Source organism: Phragmites australis, chromosome 14, assembly GCF_958298935.1.
Source record: "Phragmites australis chromosome 14, lpPhrAust1.1, whole genome shotgun sequence".
NCBI lineage: Eukaryota > Viridiplantae > Streptophyta > Magnoliopsida > Poales > Poaceae > Phragmites > Phragmites australis.
The window spans coordinates 25,850,982-25,872,747 of record NC_084934.1 but is presented as its reverse complement, the minus strand read 5'-3'; the positions used below and the strand labels follow the sequence as shown (position 1 = coordinate 25,872,747).

The window sequence follows — 21,766 nt, the reverse complement described above, 5'->3', positions numbered from 1 at the left end:
GTTAAAATGAAAAAAAAATCCACCTCGTGACTGTAGGACGAATGGTGGGATCCTGTCTTAGCACCAGACACACAAGCTGTTGCCCCGGTCCAGCCCAGACCAGACTAGGATCCAATTTATCGACGGTAACCGATCGAAATTCATGATTACTGAGCTTAGCGTTCCGATCCAGTTTCAGAAACCGAACAATAACCGAATTTGAATTCAAAAAATTCAAAAAATAATAAAAATAATTCATAACAAATCTTAAAAAACTAGAGACAATTCTAAGACCTTATATAAAAAAAAATCAAAAATAATATCGTTTACATCATATTCTATAGGGAGGAAGTTTAAAAAAGATGAAAAAAGCTGAAGCGTGCGGCTCAGTTATTAACTCATGTTAAGGAAAGCTTAACATGCAAAAACATATTTTTTGTCTAGGATGTACTTAAGAGAATCTTTAAAATTGATTTCATCTCATTTACAGTTTTATTAATTTCTCCATAACTTTTACAAAATTCATAAGCATAAAGTGAATATGTTAAGGAACAACACTGTAATTAACTTTTTAATGTCTACCATTATTTTTCTTACATAAAGCATAGTATAAATAAACTAATAAAAGTAGTTCCAATAATTTTGGAGGTGTGATGAGTCAGTTATGAATTAATCTAGTCACAACATATTTACACAATCCTGTATGTTAAAATAACTAATTCATGAGTTCATGTATTTTTAAAATACATGGGATCATATAAGAAAACTAACAAAATTAGTTTCATGATTTTTAGATTAGCAAAGAGTAAACTATGCATTTAACTTGGTTTAATAAATACATTTTCTCACAGAAAATTTTCAACTTTTTTATGTGTATAAATATTTTTATCATGTTACAAGGAAACCAATAAAATTTATTTCACTTGATTTGAAGTTCAAATGAAGTAGTTATTGATTTTACAAGATTGAACCAATTTTTAGGGTTTTTTTAACTTCATTAAAATCGAGAAAACCGCTCGATAAATCGATAAAACCGAATGGTTACCGACAAAACTGAGCGGTTACCAATAATACGAAAAATTCGAAAAAACCGTTCGATAAATCGAGAAAATCGCCCGGTATCCGATTCGATTCGACCCGTTACCAAACGAAGAATCTGATATTTTTTAAAAAAAATAAATTTTAACAAATAAATTTTATGTAAATTTTAGTCGAATTTTGAATGATTATGGCGACCGCTGGACCGGTTACCGACACCCAACGGTAACTAAAACCTTGGACCAGACACGGGCGCGCGAGATTGATTGTTCCAGGCTGGTTTCTTTCCTTCGCTTCCCGCGTGCACTCCGTTATGGTGCGGTGATGCTGCTGTCTCCCGCTGGGCGATGATTCCTTCACTGATGAGCCACGAGGATGAGGTGGCCCGCCCTTTTCACGTGAGGAGTGCACAAATCATAGATAAGCCTGCCCCCAGCGTCGGTACCACGTTAACAAATAGTGATTTTTTTATAGAGCTCAGTTTTGTGATACATGTAAGGTTTAAAATTTATAGGATAAAATAAAATAGTTGAAATATTTATTTTTAATCTAAATAAGAATAAGAATGGGACATCTCAATCAAAAACTCTAAATTTATTCACATTCCTAGTTTAAAAAAGTTTAAATCTAAGGATGATCGGATAAAAAATTTAGAACTGATATTCTTTGAAACAGAACCTTAGGCTATCTCCAATGAAATCAGAATCGATCCGGCAAAGTACTGAGCCGACTGCTCATTTGTACTTTTGCCGATTGAGCTCGTCTGCAACAACCTCCAACGGAGCCCATATAAAAGTCAACAGTGATGGGGCGTCGGTTACTGTAGCGCCAGGAGCGGCAAATATGCCGATCGATCGAGAGAACTGTATTACTGTATCGAGTGGATGACTATGGATCTGAGGGAAGGAGGAGAGTAATAGAATATAAAAAATAGTGTAATTGTTGGAGATAAAAAAAATAGAAGAAACTATAATAATATTAGAGAATATTGTAATAGTATTATAGAGGATAAATTTTTAAATATATATTAGAAATGACCTTATTACCTCTCATCACGAGGAAAGGAGGATTTATTGCAGCAGGTAGTCGCAACCGAAAAGGGAGCTGAGGATAGTTAAAGAAAAAGGAGCTGAGGTGTTTGGAGCTCACTTTATGGTAATGGTACCGGCGCCGGGGCGAGGATATTTTGTCATAACAAGATGTGGATCCACATCTACCAGTAGGAACCCAACAGCTTGTTGCCAGAAACATGTTGGCCGCGGTTTACTCAGAAATTTCAGCATGGGATATGTTTGTCACAGTAAATCAACACATCTATCTTTTTCTTTGTTTTCTAAAAGCGTGTAAAAAAGATGTTTTTCGAAATTCCCCAGAGTAAAAGATATTTGAAAGTCGGATTAGAACAGTAGATCATTTCTTTGAAAACTTTTGAACAGGAGACCTTTTTTTTTACAACGTGAACAGTAGATCTCATCATCTAGATTTTAGAGTAGATGCTGGACATCCCTATGAAATTTGACACATTCACACATCACACAACACCAATCATCTATCTTTTTTTTTTATACCAAACACCCATCATCTATCTGAAACGGCAAATACGTCTCTTGACAACCCACTATTGCTCGGCACTAGCGGGGACAGGCCAAGCAGCACGCATGGCAACAAGTGGCACCACATGAGGATCTGAAACCAGGAGTAAACTTTTGGTTGCATTTGCACACCTTGGAAAGCAAACTGAAGCATCAGTTATAAGGGTGACTAATAATTTTTTGGAAAGCAAACTTTTGGTTGCATTTTGTACCTAAATGCTTAAGGTTAGCTAAGTAAAGTTTGTCGTAAAGAATGTGACTAATAAATTTTTAATTATAAGTGTGGCAAAATTAGTTAAAAACTGAGGATCTGTTTGGTTCACGTCTAAGATTAGTTGTATTATAGATTTTTAGATAATTATTTAGTTAATCGTCATAAATGTAGCAAGCTACACTTTTATTGTTCCCTAATCCACATGCATACACTCAGTTTTTTGACTAACCTTATCACACTTATAGCTAATAATTTGTTAGCCACATTTTTTAGGCAAATCACACTTAGCTAACTTTATGCATGACAAGCTTATGCGCTAACCAAACATATCCTAAGCGTATGACATATGGGACATGAGCTAACAAAGTATGATTTACTATAATTGTGATAATCAATTAAATAGTTATCTAAAAATCTATGATGTAACTAATCTTAAACGTGACAAATTTAGACGTGAACCAAATATAACCTCAATCCGCCGGATGCCATTTCTACATAAATATCTTCCATTGGAGGTACATGCTAAGTATATTGTTATTAATTGCATGCTATTGCAAATTAAGGAATCCAGAATTCAAAACTTAGACATTGTTATTGTATTACTGGATGAATTCCTCGCGTGTTGCTACAGGAACGTGTGGGAATTTTAGAGTGGAAATGTATTAACTATCAAATTGAAGCTAAGTCTCACTAAAAAGAGAGAAGAAATCAATAAAGATGAAATTGTGAAGAAAAAAGTTTTAAAAAAAATCAGAGAACGCATAAATATAGTTTTATATTGTATGGTTCATTGCTAGGGATGGCAATAGGCACATATTACCCATGTACCCGTAGGTAAAAACTCTAATGAGTACTGGTTTGGGTTATATTATATGGGTTTCGCCGTTTAGGTGTGGGTTTGTATCTAAACCCAACGAACACACATACGTGAGTATGAAAAAGTTTATCCACGCACGTTGTATCTACGTACCTGCTTCAAGCACTTGACATGTGTATCCAAATACTTATATAGTCCAGCAATGTACCCAAATACATATATGTTGCTTTATTTATGTCATATTTCTTACCCTCGATTTCTTGATACTCTAATTTTCTCAAACACAATTTGTAACCAGTACATCTTTGAAAAGATGCTTCTATATTCCCTGAATATGAGTATTGCCAAAGACAATATTCAAAGAGGGTGACGGGTGATCGCCGTAGACGTATGAGCTCGCAACGACCCTTCTTTCACCAGAATATGAGTGGTCTCTTATGTCGTTGGGGGCATATGGGCGTGCCCGTGGGCGACGGACGTGGGTTTCATTTCTTACATGTGGCAGATAATGGGAGCAGACACGGATTTAAGAATCAGCTCGTGCGTATGGGTTTGTGTAGTCTCTACCTATGGGTTTTGTGTCTATTGCCATTCCTATCCATTGTAGTCTCTAGTTGTAAATAAGAGAATCCTTCATTTACCATCAAATAAGTCATCTTCCCTCTCATGCTTGAGGTTGCAAAACTTGTTCTTTTTATGTTATCACCCTAAATAAAGAGTAATCCAAAGCGAACTGAGAAATTTTGTGTACCATCATTTGACAGGTAGAGCACGTACTTGATTTCTGATCCTGATTTCATTATGCTGAGCACTTGATTACATTTGAGCATACGGCTCCTCTCCTTCATCAAGATTGGATGCTATATATGATCATAAAATCATTAGGTTTGCTCCAAGCATGCAACAGTGGTATTCATATATAAAAGGAAAAATTCTTGGGAAAAAGAAGAAGGGAATACAACTGTCAAGTTGGATGAACACACCACTAAAATACCAGATCATGAGCTCTCCCTGCATAAACGAAGAGTATTGCCATTAGGTCAATAATATGATCAGGCTAGCATAAAAGGGGGGAAATGAAAGCAATCAAATCTTCACAAAATATTATTACACTAAATAAACACACACATACATAGAGATCCTTTAGACACTCAAATAGAGGGAGAGCGATAGGGAGGGATCATGAGCCTACTAGAAGGGGTTGATGCGACAATAAAGAAGAAGGTCTACCTGATGAGGTTATCTGATGGACTGTGACGCAATCGACGTGGGTGATGTGTAGTTGGCGTTGGGCCTATCGATGCCTTGATGGTCTTGTCGCATTTGTTCTTAGTCTAGTTGTAAAGAATCGTTTAAATAATATTTTAATTAATTATCGAAGGATCATTATTCATAATCATAAACTTGATGATTAACCAAAATATCATCCCGGTAGTCCCGGTATGTGTTTTATGCCTAAGGATCAGAACACATGTCTTCCAGCATATACATCACAATATAGCTTAATAAAGAGCGAGTAATAAATATTTATATTATAAGTATTAAGCATGCAACTGATTTTAACAATTTACAATAAAAATGAGCTAGGAGTAGACAAAACCCCTCAACTCCTAACCACAAAAGAACTACGCAGCAGAAAGTTAAACTTATAAACCAAAAGAGAATAGCGCAACATGCCCTTAGGCACCGTCTCAACACGTCACATTTAGAGTACGATGCATTACTCTTATCCGTCACTTTGATCGGTAGGCACAAGGTAGCAAAAAACAACATCTTCTCCAGCAACAGTAGTACCTGAAAGCGCAGGTATGAGTACGAAAGTACTCGCAAGACTTAAACCATATATAGCACATATACATAGCTCGACTCTAAAGATTATGCATTGATCATTAGTAAGGATGAACCACAGGTTAGGTAAAACATATGCACTAAACATCCTAGATATATGTATGAGCGACTGAAACTTTAACAAAACATATAAAAACTATCTTGCAACTAACAACTGAAAAAAATAACTGTAAACAACATGTATATTAATAAGTAACAAGAACCAACATTACCGCCTCCCACGTACTGATGTGGCGCAACATGGAAACAAAGAAATAGCAATTAATGATCTTTAGTGGGTTGCATTTATATAAAATGCTAGATAATTATTTACGTGTTGCTGCAGGAAACTTGAGTTTTCTATGCAAAGACATTGTTGTGAGCAAAGAGTCATAACAATGAGTGCAATATGTGATCATATTAACCTGATGTGAAATTTGGAAGGAGTGTAATGCTAGGATCTTGGACAGAATGGAGCATCGCACACACCTCATTGTTCAAAAGATTAAAGATGAGGCCGGAGTTTGGGCATTTGCGGGTGCGTGGTGCTTGGAGCGCCTTATCCGGAGAGAGGCTTTTGTTTTGTTTTTTTGCTGACCAACCTGTTGGCTGGCTAATCTATTTTTACTCTGTCTTTTTTAGGCTTTCCTAGCTTATTAACATAACAGCTAACTCTCCTATCGATTCGTTTTAAAATATTATATGTGCAGAATCGAGTTGTCGTAGCACAAATATACAACATTTTGCGATGAACACTTGCACTGATGCTTGAGAATACCCACGGGCTCAAACGCGCAGCCATTCTCTTGTGGACAAAATGGTTTCAGTCATTCAAGGCTCCCTCGACTAACACTCGCTTAGCATAAATGCAAGCAGGTGAGTTTTTTCCTCTCTTTTTTTTTTTTGACTCAACAGTATACACAGCACACTTTATCTGTTCATGTTGCGAGGTGCATGTTATGCTTAAACCTTGTGCGAGCTCTACATACTCTTGAACAGAATCTACATTTTGAATTATAATTACTCGTATTTTTTGTTCCATATACATCATGAGGCACCAATAAAAGAAATCGGTAGCAACGTAGGAGTATTGCACATCGCACTCTGGGACATAACAGGCATTGCATTCAAATAGAATAGAAATACATACTCTCATCTTCACCAAAAGTGTAGGACTGACAACCTTAAAAGAAACTGAACAATGGAAAAGGATTAAAAATGAAACCAAAGGATACAATAATGATATTTTAGACAATGGAAGCCCCTCAAAGCTCCTCGAACAATTTTTTTATCATGGATGAGAGAGGAAGAAAGAGAGGGAGAAGAAGAGGAAGGAAAAAAAGAGGCAGAGAGAGAGGTGAAAGAGCCTCTAGCTGCTTCTGCATCACCACTGCTACGTAGTAAGATCAAGCATCATTTGGGGAAAGATAAAGACGCATCAGAATTCAGCAAGACAGGCAAGCAAGTCGGCCACCATGCATGAAAGCAGATTCAGTAGCTAGAGCTTCCCTTGCTCTTGATGCATCGCATGTATACACGAAACATGAAGGCATAAAGCAGAGGCCACCATGCGTATATTCATTACGAAACCGAAATGAAAAGTTGTATTCGGACGAAAGAAATTAAATTAGAATGGGTGCTTATGTAATAAAGGGAGCTATTAGATGGCCCTCTTCAACGCATCAGCTGCCTGCAAATAAACAAAAGTAATTAGGCGACGCTTGGAGCCCAGGTGCATTCCACTCTAGGAAGAATTGGACAGACAGTTTTTTCCCCGCATGATGTGGCATGGGAGCGGATTAAAGATAATGAATGCTGATGTGGCATCACATGAACAGAGCATGATTTGAACCTTTCGACACTGATCCAAAGGCTGAAAATAATAGAGATGATGTGGCTGCATGAAGGAAGAGAAAAATAGCATTGATCACACATAGTTGGGAGCACTTGTAAAGGTATTTTAGATATAGATAAACCACATGACTAAAGTTCAAACGAAGGCTGATAACCAAATCATTTTTTTCTTCATGACATAGTCATTGTAAGACAAACGATTAAGCAGGCAGACCAGCAGACTATACTCAAATTACCTCCAAGTAAAAAGAATATCTTGGAGCTGATAAGAGGCCTATGTTATTCAATTTCATAAAAGAACAGCTCCAGCCCATGACTTAGAAGATTATAACTGGCTGGTGTTGGTACTAGATAGGCCAACAACCAACGCTATAATTCGTACTTGAGATGAAAACTTATATGACGTGAGGTCACTCTAAAAAGGAAAGAGCTACACTCAAACATGCACGGAAAGAAGCATGTTAGATAAAACATTGAAGCGCCGCAACATATTCACAACTTAGCGCAATGTGGTAAATGAAGGATTAGTCACCTGCGCAAGCTAAGTATACACGCAACATCCAAGAGAAATATATTTCTGAGAAATGGCAGCTAATGCAATATCTCATGATTACTAATGTCGTGGCCTCACTCAGATTTAACTCTAAGCAGACTGGCATCTGCTAGCAGTAAGGATATCAGGTATCATCACAAAGGTTCCTCAGCAATTAGCAACCAACATAACCTTAGAGAAAACTTTTCTGAATTCAAATATAAGGATAATACAAGAAAATTGAAACAGTGGAGTTCTAGGGAGAACAATGTAGTAAATCAAACATACAAAGATGCTGATGCTCTAACCTTGACTTAGCACAGGTTCTTGAGTTCTTGAACTGGGAAATAAAGCTGTGCATTTGGCACAATGTACATGTCTTCGAAAACAGCATCTTAATCTAGGTTTACATGGAACCCCAACATGGAGCTCCCGTGGAAAAGCATCAACCTGCATTAAATACGAAGAGAAAAAACACAAGTTGTTAATAAAACAATCGTGCAGATCTACTAATAATAGTTCAGATAATCCCACAAACGAAAGTGCCATATATTTCTGTCATCACCAAAATATAACAAAGTAAGTCAACTGAAGGAGAGTCCCTCACATCCATACCTTGACTAAAAACGTGCAGAACTTTAAACATAACTTTATCGAAATAGAAAAGGAGATCTAGCTCCATATACCCGTTTTCACTTTTCTGTGAGAATGCAAAAACAATTTAACAATTTCGGCAAAGAGAACCAGAGAGACAAAGTCACAAAACAATGAAGGAGCACATATCCTAGAAAAATAGAAGTAAATAACCTAAACTTGAATTGCACTTTTATGATACTAAGTACAAATATAAGACAACAGATCAGATCCAAAATGCCAGATGCCATTATCAAAACAAGGTGTCTCATCCGGTTTGGAGGTTCTCCAACATGAGTTCCTCTACAAATTTAGCAGAGGAACTATATGTATTTAGTAGCTTCTTTCATTCTTCTCCATAATACATGTAATCTGTACAAGCCCACTCTGAAGTACAGACTACTACGGAAAACTAAGAAATCACTACTATCTACCTGTCATGCTCAAGAATACAAACAAGGTTTGATACTAAACAACTATCTTACAAAGTGTGCTTTGCCAACAGTTCTAACAGTCTATGTTTTTCTTGTTTAGATATTCCGGGATAAAGCTGGGAAATGTTACTAAGGAATGATTTGGCCTCTACCATCCTTCCATGTCTACAATAGCCCTGCAATATTGAATTGAAAGTTCTCTCATTGGGCTTGCAACCTTGGGCAACCATATAGCCTACTAAATCAATAGCTTCTTCAAACATTGAGTTGGAGACATAACTCTTGATGAAAATATTGTATGTTACAATATCTGGTTTCACGCCTGAAGATTTCATCTCAGAGAACAACCTTGAGGCTTCTTTCATCTGTCCTTTTCTTCCATATGCATATATCACAGTGTTATAAGAGTATCGATCAGGACGTACACCGCTTGACTTGATCTCAGTGAGGATATTTTCACATTTTTCACAATCACCTAAACAGGAATACATATGCATCAAGCTATTATAGGTTGCAGCACTGCGGTTGATGGAATTATCCTTCATGAGAGAAAGAACCTCCTCCACCTTCTTTACCATCCTATTTTTCCCATATATAGATACCATGGCATTAAGAACATTAATGTCCAGGGAGCAACGCCTTCTCCTCAGTTCAAGGAATGCCTTTTCCGTATCAGATAAATTATTAACTTTGCTGTTGGCCAAGACCAATGTTTTTACTAGCCAGTTGTGTGGTTCAATCCTCTCTGCATATATATCTTCTGATAAAGCTTTCAATTTGTCCAACTTCTTTGCATTAGCATATGCATGAAGCAATGAGGAATAACTGAGCTCATCTGGCTTACAATCCCGATCCTCCATCTCAGCAAACAACTTTTCTGCCTGTTCCCAACGTCCACCCCGAGCTAATGCAGATAGAACAGCATTATAAGTTGAAATGTCAGGATATATACCAGCTTCCATCATCCTCTTGTATATCTCCATTGCTTGGTCAAACAAACCACATCGACTATACGAACTAATAAGTGAAACATATGTGTCCCTCTCAGGGATATAACCAGCTTTCTTCATCTCCTTGAACACCCCAGAAACCTCAGAGTCTAGACCATTCTGCCCAAATACAGCTAAGAGCGTGTTCCATGTGACAACATCTGGCACATACCCAGCAGCCCCGAGCTCATTAAAAACAGCCATCATCTCTGTGAACTTCCCCCTCACCCCATGCATCTTGATCAATGCATTGTACGTGCACAAGTTCGGGTTACATCCGTTCTTCACCATTTCACTGTATGTACCAACTGCTGCATCAATTTTACCAGCCCTGTCAAGGCCAGAGATCAACGTCGTGTATGTAACAACATCCGGTTTGATCCCCTTCAACTCCATCTCCTGTTTCAGCTCCACAGCCTGTTCCAACAACCCATCCTTCACATACGCCGAAATTAGCGAGTTATAGGTCACGACACTGGGTGGACAGCCCACATTCTCCATCTCTTTGAGCACCCCAATTGCCTCCTCGTGCCTCCGCGCCTTACCATATACATCGAGCAGGGAATTGAATGTGACCTTGTCAGGCTCCAACCCAGCAGCCTTCATCTCATCAAACACTTGCGCCGCCTCCTTGTAAAGCGCCCTACGACGGCAACAACTAATGAGCGTGTTGTATGTATACCTGTCCAGCGCAACGCCATCCTTCTTCATGGAGTCGACGAGCGACATCACCTCCTTCCACGGGACAGCCATCTTGGAGTAGACGTGGAGCACGACGTTGTAGGTAACGAGCGCGGGCTTCACGCCGCTATCCACCATGCGGTGGAACACGGCGACCGCGTCCCTGAACCGGCCGGCGCGGGAGAATGCGGATACGAGGGCCGTGTATGCGCTGGAGTCGGGGGCCGGTGCGGCGTCGAGGAGCGCGGAGGCCTCGGCGTGGTGTCCGGCGCGCGCGAGGACGCGGACGGCGACGGGGAGCACGCGCGGGTGGTGCAAGGCGCGCTCGCCGTGGAGGTCCCGCGCGGCGTGAAGCGAGGCGAGCGCGGCGCCCGGATGCCCGCGGGAGGCGAGCGCATTGACGACGGCGCCGACGTCGGGCGCGGGAAGGGCGGAGAGGAGGTCCCGCGGGGAGGCGTGGTCCGGGTCGGCGAGGAGGGCGAGGAGCGCGCGGCGGGCGGGGAGGGAGAGGGACGGAGGCAGGTGCCACGGCTGGCCTCCGCCGCCGCGGGAGGGGTCGAGGGGGCGGCCGAGGCGCGGCTTGCGGGAGGAGGAGGTCGGGGTGGGGTGGGAGGTGGAGAGGAGGGAGGTCGGGGAGAAGAGGCGAGGAGGGGGGGATGAAGGCTTGGGCGGTTGGCGGTGGGCGACGGGGTTGGAGGTAGTGGGACGCGGCGGTGGCGCCGGCGCGCGGAGGGGGAGCGGGAGGGCTAGCGTTTCGGCCATAGCGTGGCGGTTGCGAACCACCGGGGTTTACCTGTGGCCGCTCGTGGGGACGAGGTCTGGATATGGCAAAGGTTTGGATGGGCTGTGATGGAGGCCCACGGTTGTGCGGGATATTTCTTCTTCTATTTTTTATTTTTTAAATTCGAAAATTGCAAATATATGCGACACGAGTATTGAGCTGCAAAATTTAAGTGCCTATGTTGTAAAAAATATAAATATTAGATATAATAATATTAAATATAAACTCAAAGTATTTAGATGTGGATATGACAAATCAACATGGTATAGACTAGCTGCACTGCAAGTGTTGAGCGGCTCTGCTGTTTTGTAATCATGCTCTGGGGATGAAAATCTAGACAGGCTATCAGGTTGGTAGCAGTAGCAGTTTCAATAGAGCAGGTCGCATTTGAAAAAGTTCTGCGTAGGTAGATGCATTGAGCAAGTTACGGTTCAATATGTATATCCTTGATTTATATCTTCGCTACTTTAAAAAGTACAGTTGATAGTGATGATGGTGGTTGTCCGTCACCACCACCCCATCTCTCTCACAACCCTATAATAATCGGTGCTAATACATGGACCTTACAGTACACAGAGCTCCTTCCCGCCACTCCTCCACGTATAGCCCTACAGTATACATGTGGGCCCTGCAGCGTACAGAGATCCGTGGCAACGGACGACGGGCACAATAGCTAGTATTGCAGAATTTTTTTAGTTCCAAATTCTGTATATTCTTACCGTCCGTACTTCTCATATGTTTCGGGTGATTACAAGGAAAAGTATTATATAGGAGTTGAGGTGCTGCAGATAATCCACAAGAAAGCAGATCATTTTATTGTCCAAATCATTGGCCTTCTGAAGGTAAGTTGTTTTCCTTTTTGAGACACGTCCTTGCTCCTTACCAAAAACAGCTCCTGTAAATTTGTAATAATTAATGAACCGCTCTATCTTGAAACATGGTATGTTTTCCACCTAAGAGTAAATCCATCTTTGCGCATATATGTTTTAGTCATAGATTCATATCACCGGTTTAAGTCTATTTTTCCTTCGATGTTAAATATTTGATGACAGTCGTGACATTAGATGGTCATCTTTACCTGTTTTACATGTATTTTCCTATGTTATTTCAGGAGTATTGCCCAAATGGAGAGAGGTGATGGAGCAATATCACACGGAGGCATTGTGAGTTCATTGTGCCTTGAATTTAGAAATGATGGTTTCTTTGTACATATACTATATTAATCATTACATATACTATATGAATCTTTGTTAGATTTAAGAATGCAAAGTGCGTAATGATGATCCATAAGGTAATGAAGTATGATTTGATCCATATTCTGCGGATTTCAGGAGAGTGGTAAAATCAGTTGCAAGGATTATTGCTCTTGCTCTGAACCTAGATATGGACTTCTTTGATAGACCCGAAATGCTTGCGCTACGAAGGTGGACAAGAAACAGGCCATGACTTCGTGTGGAATGATATTTATCCGCAAGAAACATGACAAATTCTGCTCTTTGATGTTCCTTTTTTTCGTCAGGTCAAGTTTCAAATCCTGCAAAAGGTGTTTATGGTGCGGATGCCCATTCGGATTATGGCCTGATAACTCTCCTAGCAACTGATGACGTGGTTGGACTCTAAGTAATACTCCTTGAAACGATATTTTTCTTGGCTTTGTTTAAATGGGATTTGCCCTCTGAATTCGGCAGATATGTAAGGTCAGGAATGCTCAGCCTCAAGTGTGGGAATATGTAGCTCCTGTGAAAGGGTAAGCCTGTTAATTTAGTTACTTAGATGTACGTCTCATTCTGTGTGTCTGGGAGGTAAAGACATGAATTTTAATATGTTAATGTAGGATCGAGATAGGTAACTGAAGCTGGGGGTGGATAGATCTTTTACAAATTCTTATAAAATAGATGATTTACTTCTTATTCATCTAATATTTTTAAAAAATATATAAACAGAAACATAAATTTTAGAGAGACAAAGTGAGAAAGAAAATTCCAAAGTAACATGACACTACGAATGAAATATGAACCATATGCTCTATTTAAGACCATTTCATATGTCTTTATGCACATAAGCTTGAAATTTGAACGAAGAACATAACAAAAAGACAGGTACCGAAAGAAGCAACTCTCTAAGTTGATAGTCCAGAAATAAGAGTATTCAAACCCTCTCAAATACATGAGTATATAAACGTTTATGCCTCTAGCAACAGAAAGAACAACTTCTTAATGTTAACAAATCACAGCTCAAAGTCAAAAACGAAATCAACAAGAAAATCGAGCAACTTACATCAAAGGCAAGAGAACCAAAAGAAGAGGACTAGAAGGAGATAAACACAAGCTCATGAGAGAAAATGAACTTCATTAAGTACAGAGATCAGCCCTATTTTCGAGAAATTACAAAGTTATTTCTCTCAAAAAAAAAAGCACTAGCCTATTACAAAGACTAAGCTTATCATCTTCTCTCCTCCAAAACCTATTATTAGCCTCTCAAATGGCTGGCTCAGGACTCTCATATAACTCTACCCCTCTATTTATAACCCTTGGAGCTTCATTGGCCCTTAAGTTTTCTTATTCACAAAATACCTGTAGGGACGAGATTGGCGACTGGTAAGAGGTAAATAGACGTTTCAAATAATTTCTTGTGAAATTGATGGTTTTCTCCTATTTGGATCACCTAATGCATCTCAAAACTCAAGCGGAAGCAAAAATAGAGTGAAGTTTTAACAAGAGAAAATCGAGGTAACACGACTCTATGGATGGTATATGAACTATATGTTCTATTTAAGATCAATCTATGTGTCTTAGCACTCGAAAGATCACAACTAGTAAAGAAACAAGAAAGGATGAACATCGGGCAACGAAACTCTCTAAATTAATTATCTAGAGACAAGAGAATTCAAAACTCCATCACATAAGCGTGTGTATATGAATTTTATGTCTCTAGCAATAAGAAAAATAACCTCACAAGGTGCTGAAATTTCAGCCCAAAAATCAAAACGAAAATCAAATCCGAAAGCTAAAAAACTTAAAAACTTACAAGGGAACCAATAGTGAAAAACTAGAAGGAGGTAAGCACAATAATATGAAGAAAAATAAACTTTATTATAGCAGAGATCAACCATATTTTAGGTAAATTACAAAGATTTTTCACTCAAAACTCTCACCTAATACATAGGTTAAACACTCATCCTTCATCTTCTCTAAAACCCTAGCACTAGACTTCCGAATGAGTGGCACAATAAGCTCAAGTGGCTAGTTCCACCTCTCTCATAGCTCTACCTCTCTATTTATAGGCCTAGAAAACTTAACCCTCAAATTTTCTACCTGCCAGCAAGAGCATTTTAGTCTATTTTTTTTTCTATTCATCGGACAACTGCGACGTCTTTACGACTTAGCTTCTCCTCGACGCAAGCTCCGTGAACACTGGATAATCTAGTGAGTTAACACTATCTATTCCAGGAAAACTTGAGTTAACACCGAATAGGTTCTATTGTTAAACATAAGTTCATAGTTCACAACTCACAAGTGACAAGGCACATACGTCATACGGACATACCCATAGACATAGATATGGAATGAAATCTAAACCAAAATGACATGGTTTGATGGCCACATATGAAGTTTAAACAGATGAACCAAAAGGACACATAAACATAGACATAGTTTCCCAGAATGATAGTTGACATAGCAGCAACTAAAATGACACAAGTCTGAAGCAAAAGATAGCCATCTTTCATTCTTTCTTCATTGCCTGTACCGGCCTATAGCTGAAACTCTAGCTCATCATCATCATTATTACCTGTTAAGTCTTCCTCTTCATCCTGCAATTTTGTAAAGCAATAATTCAATTAATTTTCAGTATGGCAGCATGTCTTTTTACATAAGTATGAAGAAAAAATATAAGTGAGAACTAGCAGCTAGGCAGCTAGCTGTCTAGCAAGACTTTGCATAAGTAAGGAAACATAGAAGTGAAAACTAGCGGCTAGTTATCCAGCAATACTTTGTACATTCAGATCAAGAAACAAGATGAAAAGGATAGAAGTTGTACCTCAACATGTAGATTTTCAACACCATCTTCAAGAGCCTTAATTCCAACGAGCAATGAAGAAACTTTAGGAGAATCTGTAACGAAAAGGCAGCTACATTAGCAAGTTGGTAATGACTTCTTGCACAACTAGAACTAAGAACCTATTCTGATTTTTACCTTTTCTTGCTGCAGCTATCCAATCTTTGGTGCAAATCAGTGCTTGTACCATCTCCGGATCAAGACTGCTACGATAGGGATCAACAACACGACCACCAGCACTAAAAGCATATTCTAAAGCTACAGTTGAAACTTGCATGACCAACACATCAAGAGCAAGCAGGCACAAAATAGGATATTCATCCTTTTGGAGCTTCCACCATGATAGAACATCAAATGTATTCTGATTGACTTTATTAAGCCTTAATGGTGGTTCTGCCAAGTATTTCTCCAAGTCATTTGCAACATCATCATTAGGGCCATATGTGTCATATATGAAGTCATCAAGTTTGTCACCAATACTCTCCATAAATTGATCTACAACATATGAAGTAGTAGTTGCATTGCTCTTTGAAGATGATGGTTTAGTAGAACTAGAAGCATAGCATTGATACATCTTCTTCAAGACAGAACTAAAATTTTCAAGTTCAGCTTCAAAAGAATTTCTGTAGAAATTTTTCAAGTAGAATTCTACAATTCTCCTCTTGTACCTAGGATCAAGAACACTTGCCACAACAAGGGCAACATTGGATTTCTTCTAATGTTTGTCAAACTTAACACTCATATAAATTGCCATGTTACTAATAGTGTGATCATTATGATTGCACCAATCACTAAGCAGCAACTTTATCTCACAAAAACCTTTGAAAAACAAGTTTGCAGTTGGATATAATATACCAGAAAATAGCTCGGTGAGATCAAAGAACTTTTTTAAGCATGGTAAAAGAATTCTTGCCTTGTCCCATTCTGCAAGGGATGGAGCAATCTTCTCGTATCTGCGGCGTTCATAGGACATGAGCCTCTCAAAAGCAGCCCTACAGTATAGGCCATCCCTCAACATGGTGTAAATTGAATTCCACCTTGTGGAAACTTCAAGAGTGGCACAATAGGCTTAAATGGCTGGTTCCACCTCTCTCATAGCCCTACCCCTCTATTTATAGACCTAGGAAACTTGACCTCTAAGTTTTCTAGCTTTTTCTCAACCTATCACCAAAGGCATTTTAGTCCATTTTTTCTCCATTCATCGGACGTCCGCGGCGCCTTTATGACTTAGCTTCCTCTCGATGTAAACTTCACGATGGTGCCACGTACTCCTCCAATCCTTTCACTATTTTGAGGCCAAACTGCGAAACCCTAGCATACTTATCAAAGCATGACTAGTTGCCACTTGCTTCCACCTAATGATGCGTGTCCTTCGTCTTGCGATCTTGACCGCCGTCAAGTCTCGCCTGCTCCCGATCCCTCGGACCGGCTTGTCACTTGCACCGGCATCTCCTTCGCTTGACTTTATCAACACGTCATCTTCATTCTTTATTCCATGCTTTGATTCACCTTCATGTGTATAGCTAGGATCACCCTTGACTTCACTCGACCCTTCTTGATCATCCGGCACCAAGCACCCGCTTAGCCCCGATCACCCGCTTCGACCGCCAAGTTACATCCGTCACCTGTGCACCTTGAAACAAGCAAACATATTTCTCCACACTCCTAAACATCTCCATGTTAGTATTAAATCAAAAAAACTTCAAGTCAGAGCACATCCTGCAGAAAACACGAACACCAGATGTTCCATTGTGTTATGCTCCTAAACATCAAACCATCTGGTGAATATAACACTATCTGTTCCAGAAAAACTTTGCTCTCTACAAGAAAAGGTCCCGTGAAAGCTTCCGGTGATCTCATGTCCATCACCAGATAATCCAGTGTGTGCCACTCCACCGAACCACCTTTCTGCATACTCTCTGCAACAAAAGATTAGGTGAATTCTCCGGTGTTCACAATCTCAGCACTGGACTATCCGGCGTACATAATCAAACTTGGCGCTAAAAATCTCTTCTCTGCAGAAAATACTTCGCCGCTCTCAAAGTCCATCACCGGACCATCAGGTGTTTGCTTTCATTGCTGCTTCAGCGTTGAAAATGCTCTGGTGATATCCTCCTGTGTAGCCACCGCACTCACCAGACCTTCCAGTGCCTTGATCTCTAATTTCACCTAAAAAATTGCTCTCTGCAAGAAATAGTCAGACGAGTATACACAGCCCACACTGGAACTTCCGATGAACACCGTAACATCCGATGTTCACACCAGAACTTTCGGTGTATCTAATATTTCTGCGTACAGAAAAGAATTCGCTAATTCCAAACACCACCAACTCGAGTTAGACATGATCAAGAACAAGCATCCACAAACACATGCTAACCAAGTTCAAGACACGTCAACTGTTATCAATGCCTCATCACATGCAAACCAAGACACTTCTCCACTTGATTTCTCAATACCCTTCACCGGTATTACACTCCTACCTATCATCGGGGTATTTTGGTCTAGATTTCATTTCTTTCGTCGTACGGCCATGGCTTCTTCACAACTTAACTTTTCCTTGACGCAAACCTCATGATGATGTCACATGACCCTCCAGTCCTCTCACGGTTTGTGGCCAAACCGCGAAACCCTAGCATGCTTCTCAAAGTGTGACTAGTCGCTACTTGCTTTGCCTCAAGCAAGCACTTCGATGTTGACACGTGTACTTCATCTTACGATCTTGACTGCTGGCAAGTCTCTCCCTCTCCCGATCCCTCAGGCCACCTTGTCACTTGCACCGGCATCCCCTTCGCTTGACTTTATCAACACGCCATCTTCATCCTTCTCTATCTATGCTTTTGCTTGACCATCACGTGTACCGCTAGGATCACCTTTGACTTCGCTCGGCCTCCTTGATCGCCTGACACCAAGCCTCCCGCTTGACCTCAATCATCTTGCCATCGACCGCCAAGTCGTATTCATAACATGCACACCATGAGGCAAGCAAACATGTTTCTGCATACTTCAAAATATATCCAGGTTAGCACAAACCAAAAATCCATAGTTTAGAACTCATTCTGTAGAAAATGTGAGCACCGGATGTTCCAGTGTGTACACTCACTAAGCACCGGAACATCCGGTGAGTGTGTTTCCATTCAGCGCACTGAAAAATGCTCTCTGCAAAAAATAGTCCGATGTGAAGCTCCGGTGCTCACTTTCCCGTCACCAGATCATTGGTGCTTGCAATTTCACCAGATTCACTACTTTTGCACCCTCTCTGCATAAAATAGTGTGGCGCCTTGTCCGACGTGTTCATGGTCCAACACCAAACCAACTGGTGCCTTCAACACCATCAGACTCGCCTTCTATAACCTCTCTGCAAAAATTAGTCCGGCGAATTATCCGGTGTGTACACCAAGTGACATCGGATCATCCGGTGAGACATTTCAAATCTGGCGCCAAGACTTCTCCTCTGCATAAAATAGTCTGGCGTTGTACTGAGCCTGTCACCGGAATATCTAGTGCACCTTTCAAATTTTGCCGCCAACCAAAAATTGCTCCGGTGCACAATCCATCTCAACACTGGACTATATGGTGAGAAAATGCTTTCTTACACCGGATATTCCAGTGAGATCAATTTTCTTGAACCCGAGACCGAAACTCTAACACCAACTTGGGTTAGAAAAAAAATCACACGCAAACAAGTTCATGTCAACCATATTTAACTCAAAATCAATGTTATCAATGACTCATCATAATTAAATCAAGATACATTTCAACTTGGTTTCTCAATTAATCATAAATTGTTCTACACTGAATGTTGGTGAAGATCCTCACACGTTTGAGCTTGATTTTTCAGAGGCTTTATCGTCAGTCTCGGTGATATGCTCGAAAGGTGGACTAACTGCATTTTCAGGTTGGCCAATCTATGTCTAGCACAGTAGCACGTTCTTACTTTTTACTGGCATCTGGATACTATTTTTGCTTGCTTATTGTCTGTCAGTATGAGGAAGAAAAATAGCTGATAAACATTAGTTTTATGCTTTGCTTATTACTGTTTTCTTATGCTACATTACAGTTTTTTCTCACACTTTTAGGTCAACCTTACATCCAGTGGTCCTAGGTGGGCGAGAACGCTACTCGGTAATTTTCTTCTGCTATGTGAATCTATCAAATCATGAACTTTGATTGTGGGGGAAAAAGACAGATCTTCTTAGCTGTGCATATTGTAACCTGACAAGTCTTGTTGCAAAAAAAAAAGTTCCTCCTTTTTTAGTTGCCACGGATTCAAGCCAATCCGGTGTTGTGCCCTGATTTAGTTAATGCTAAACCATGGTAAATTTGCCTTGTTTGGAACAGCCAGCCTACTTCGTGGAACCAAGCCATGACTGCGTAGTCGAGTGCCTGCCGACCTGCAAATCCGAAACAAATCCTCCAAAGTATGTTCCATTTCCTTCAGACAGTTGAAGTTGGCCACATGCATTTTATTATCTTACCAGAGTATATGAACTATCAAGTCCCATGAAATTTAACCCTTTGCGATTTGCATTGTCTGTTCAGGTTCCCTCCAATCTTCCTCAGCATACCTGTTGCAGAGCTACAAGGACACCCATGCAGATCTGAGCTCTTACAGCAACAGCAAGACCTGAAAGACGCCCAACCTTTTTGTCACGTCTTCTGTTTCACCCTTTCAGCCTGACATGTGACCTGCAATAATACATACAGTAGGGAGGAGGATGGCAATGTACCAATATCGCTGTGTCAGTACAAGCATAGTAGTCCTATAGATGCCATCCTTCATAAATCATGAAGGGAAGAATTCATGGCCTTCTGTGTGCATGCATGTGTAGAGAAGTTACCGAGTCTATCCGTGTCGTTGTCGAGTACTTCCTTCCCTTCGCATTTTGGCAATAGCTTTCGACGTGATGGCGGTAAGAATCGGGATAATCCTCATCTGTTTGGGTGCGGCACACGCTAGGATTAAAACGGATAGGAACCGTCAGAAAAACAGTCTAACCGTAATTCAGTTTGATATTTTCTTTAAAAACGAAATCAAAAATACAAAAGCTAACATCGATCTGTAGAACCATAACTTCAAGCATCAATACGATATATAATTAATTTACACTAATAAAAGTAATCCATACCATACATAGATAGATAACATAATAATATATGTCTTAACTGAAAAACAATCATTATGTCGTAACCTAAGTACTTAACACAATATACAGTCACACAAAGAATAGTATTGGAGACGGCGCAAACGCAGGAGCTTGGATGACATTAAAAACATGATAATGACAATACGATCAGAAAAACAACAAAACTGTTTCCATCCTGTTTCTGTGTAAATCTAAAAACCAGAAAACAGTTTATAAAAATATAAAAAATAGATCAAAACCGGATGAGATTTATCCCGTCCGTTTTTATCCCTACACATGCCAAAGCATCAATTTTTTATGGGAAGAGTATAACACCATGAAGACTGAAGAGGCACGTAAGGGCAAGCAACGATCTCATGTAGAGAGTAGTAATATTAATCCAGATCAGCTGAATGATTAGTTTAACACGCTTTCTATACTTTAATCGTCCGATTTCTTAGCTCTTTATTTATAGTCGATGGTGATTCCGGCAAGGGGTGGGGATATAGCTTCTGGAGGAATTTAACATTGCCGGGGTTGGATGGACGCCGTGTGAGGTGGCTAGGCGGCGAAGGACCGTTGTTGGGAAGGTTGGCATGGTGGTCGGACGAGGCAGGCAGGTGGGGGAGGAAGACAAAAAGGGTGTGTTGGTTTGGGTGCTTTACACGCTAAAGTATAGTTTTGATGTGAAGAGCTGGATGATTAATTTAATTAGCAGCACTATTTAATATTTCACGTATCCTATAGTAGAGTTGCTTGAAATCTCGGTGACCGTGTGAATAAGATGGCCTTCGGCGAGTTTAGAGGAGTAGGTTAGGGTTTAAAGTTTTGAAGTTCATTGGCGACCTTAGGGTTAGAAGAGACTTGGAGGGACGGTCTAACCAGCGATGGATGGTGGTGTGGTGGTGCCGCAAGGTGGCAATGGCGCCGCTGGAGCCACAGGTGACAGGCGGGCGGTTGGAGGGGTTAGTGGCAGGGGCGAGAAAAGTAGAATGCTTAGTGCAGCGACGAATGATTGGTGCAGATCTGTAGTTAGGAAAGCCATCAAAGATGATTGGAGATAGACAGGGCGGGGAGCATGTCACGGCATCATAGATAGGAAGAAATGCTGGGAGAAAGAACAAAGGAAGAAGATGATGTCGTTAGATTGGAATCGAGGTTATGCGTCATCGCTTGAAAAAATACCTGTTTTCAAGCATAAGTTTAGCATGACCCT

General features: G+C 40.2%; 1 protein-coding gene and 1 pseudogene across 1 annotated transcript; one reads left to right on the top strand and one right to left on the bottom strand.

Annotated features, from left to right (window-relative positions):
* Positions 1 to 8,715: 8,715 nt before the first annotated feature.
* Positions 8,716 to 11,420, bottom strand: LOC133890921 (pentatricopeptide repeat-containing protein At5g02860). Its single transcript, XM_062331561.1, has one exon. The coding sequence runs from the start codon at positions 11,350 to 11,352 to the stop codon at positions 8,968 to 8,970; it is 2,385 nt and encodes a 794-aa protein (XP_062187545.1). The 5' UTR covers positions 11,353 to 11,420; the 3' UTR covers positions 8,716 to 8,967.
* Positions 11,421 to 11,927: 507 nt separating this feature from the next.
* LOC133890365 (2-oxoglutarate-Fe(II) type oxidoreductase hxnY-like) lies at positions 11,928 to 20,055 on the top strand (annotated as a pseudogene).
* The last annotated feature ends 1,711 nt before the right edge of the window (positions 20,056 to 21,766 follow it).

Excerpts from the sequence above, each read along its gene's own strand:
- LOC133890921 (XM_062331561.1), bottom strand. The coding sequence starts at position 11,352 with ATGGCCGAAACGCTAGCCCTCCCGCTCCCCCTCCGCGCGCCGGCGCCA.